Here is an 850-nt window from a genome sequence, read left to right as displayed (position 1 = left end):
GGAAATACACTACCTCAAGGGACTCACCAAACTCACGGTGCTGCTGCTGCTGCTGCTGCTGCTGCTGCTGATGCTGCTGCTGCTGCTGCTGTTGCTGCTGCTGCTGCTGCTGCTGCTCGGGCTGCTGCTGCTGATCGGGCTGGTGTTGCTGCTGTTGCTCGTGCTGATGCCGTTTCTCCTGTTCTTGATGTTGCTGTTGCTGCTGTTGCAGCTGTTGCTGTTGCTGCTGCTGCTGTTGCTGCTGTTGCTGTTGCTGCTTCGACTGGATCTGCGTGTGTGTACTGTTGTATATCTCTGTAGTTTGTTTTATAAGAAGTATTTGTATTATATATTACATTGTATCCTTTTCTTTTTCTTGTATTTGTGGTTGTGTGGTGTCTGTACACCGCAGCGAGTCGACTTTCGCGGCAACCCGTGCAGCCGGTGGTTCCCTGAGTATGCTGCAGTGTTGGTGGGGAACGCGGTGACCAGTGGTCAGCACCTGCAGCAGCTCGACGGCGAGGCCATCGCCCCCAGATCAGAAAAAGAAATAAATGATCTGGCGGCTCAGGTTGTTGCGAATCTAGAACAGTAAGAAACTGCAGCACCCAGGTGTACATACACCCCAAACCAGCAACAAATATATCTCCTTATATACAACTCCAACGCTGCTGCTGCTGCTGCTGCTGCTCCTGCTGCTGCTGCTGCTGCTGCTGCTGCTGCTGCTGCTGCTGCTGCTGCTGCTGGGGGTGTTGGGGTGTATGTACAGATACGACGCCACCTATATCGATCGCCAGGAGGCGGAGGCCGTTCGTCCCCGTCTAACAAAATATGCAATTAAGGTCTGCATGCAGCTTTTATTTTATTTTTT

At 52.1% G+C, this 850-nt stretch overlaps 1 protein-coding gene across 1 annotated transcript in view; it reads right to left on the bottom strand.

The window, feature by feature from the left end:
• The window catches only part of EMH_0063400 (uncharacterized protein), a gene marked incomplete at both ends in the record, with an annotated part of 1,041 nt that extends 442 nt beyond the window's left edge, over positions 1-599 (bottom strand). The window contains 2 exons of the mRNA XM_013498140.1: positions 28-268; positions 387-599. Coding sequence (XP_013353594.1) covers positions 28-268; positions 387-599 — 454 coding nt within the window. The remainder of the gene's footprint in view (positions 1-27; positions 269-386) is intronic.
• Positions 600-850: the final 251 nt, after the last annotated feature.

The sequence above is a fragment of the Eimeria mitis genome, genomic scaffold (genome assembly GCF_000499745.2).
Source record: "Eimeria mitis Houghton genomic scaffold, Emh_scaff3210, whole genome shotgun sequence".
Taxonomy (NCBI): Eukaryota; Apicomplexa; class Conoidasida; order Eucoccidiorida; family Eimeriidae; genus Eimeria; species Eimeria mitis.
The sequence above is the reverse complement of the archived record's forward strand: the minus strand, read 5'-3'. Positions and strand labels throughout refer to the sequence as shown.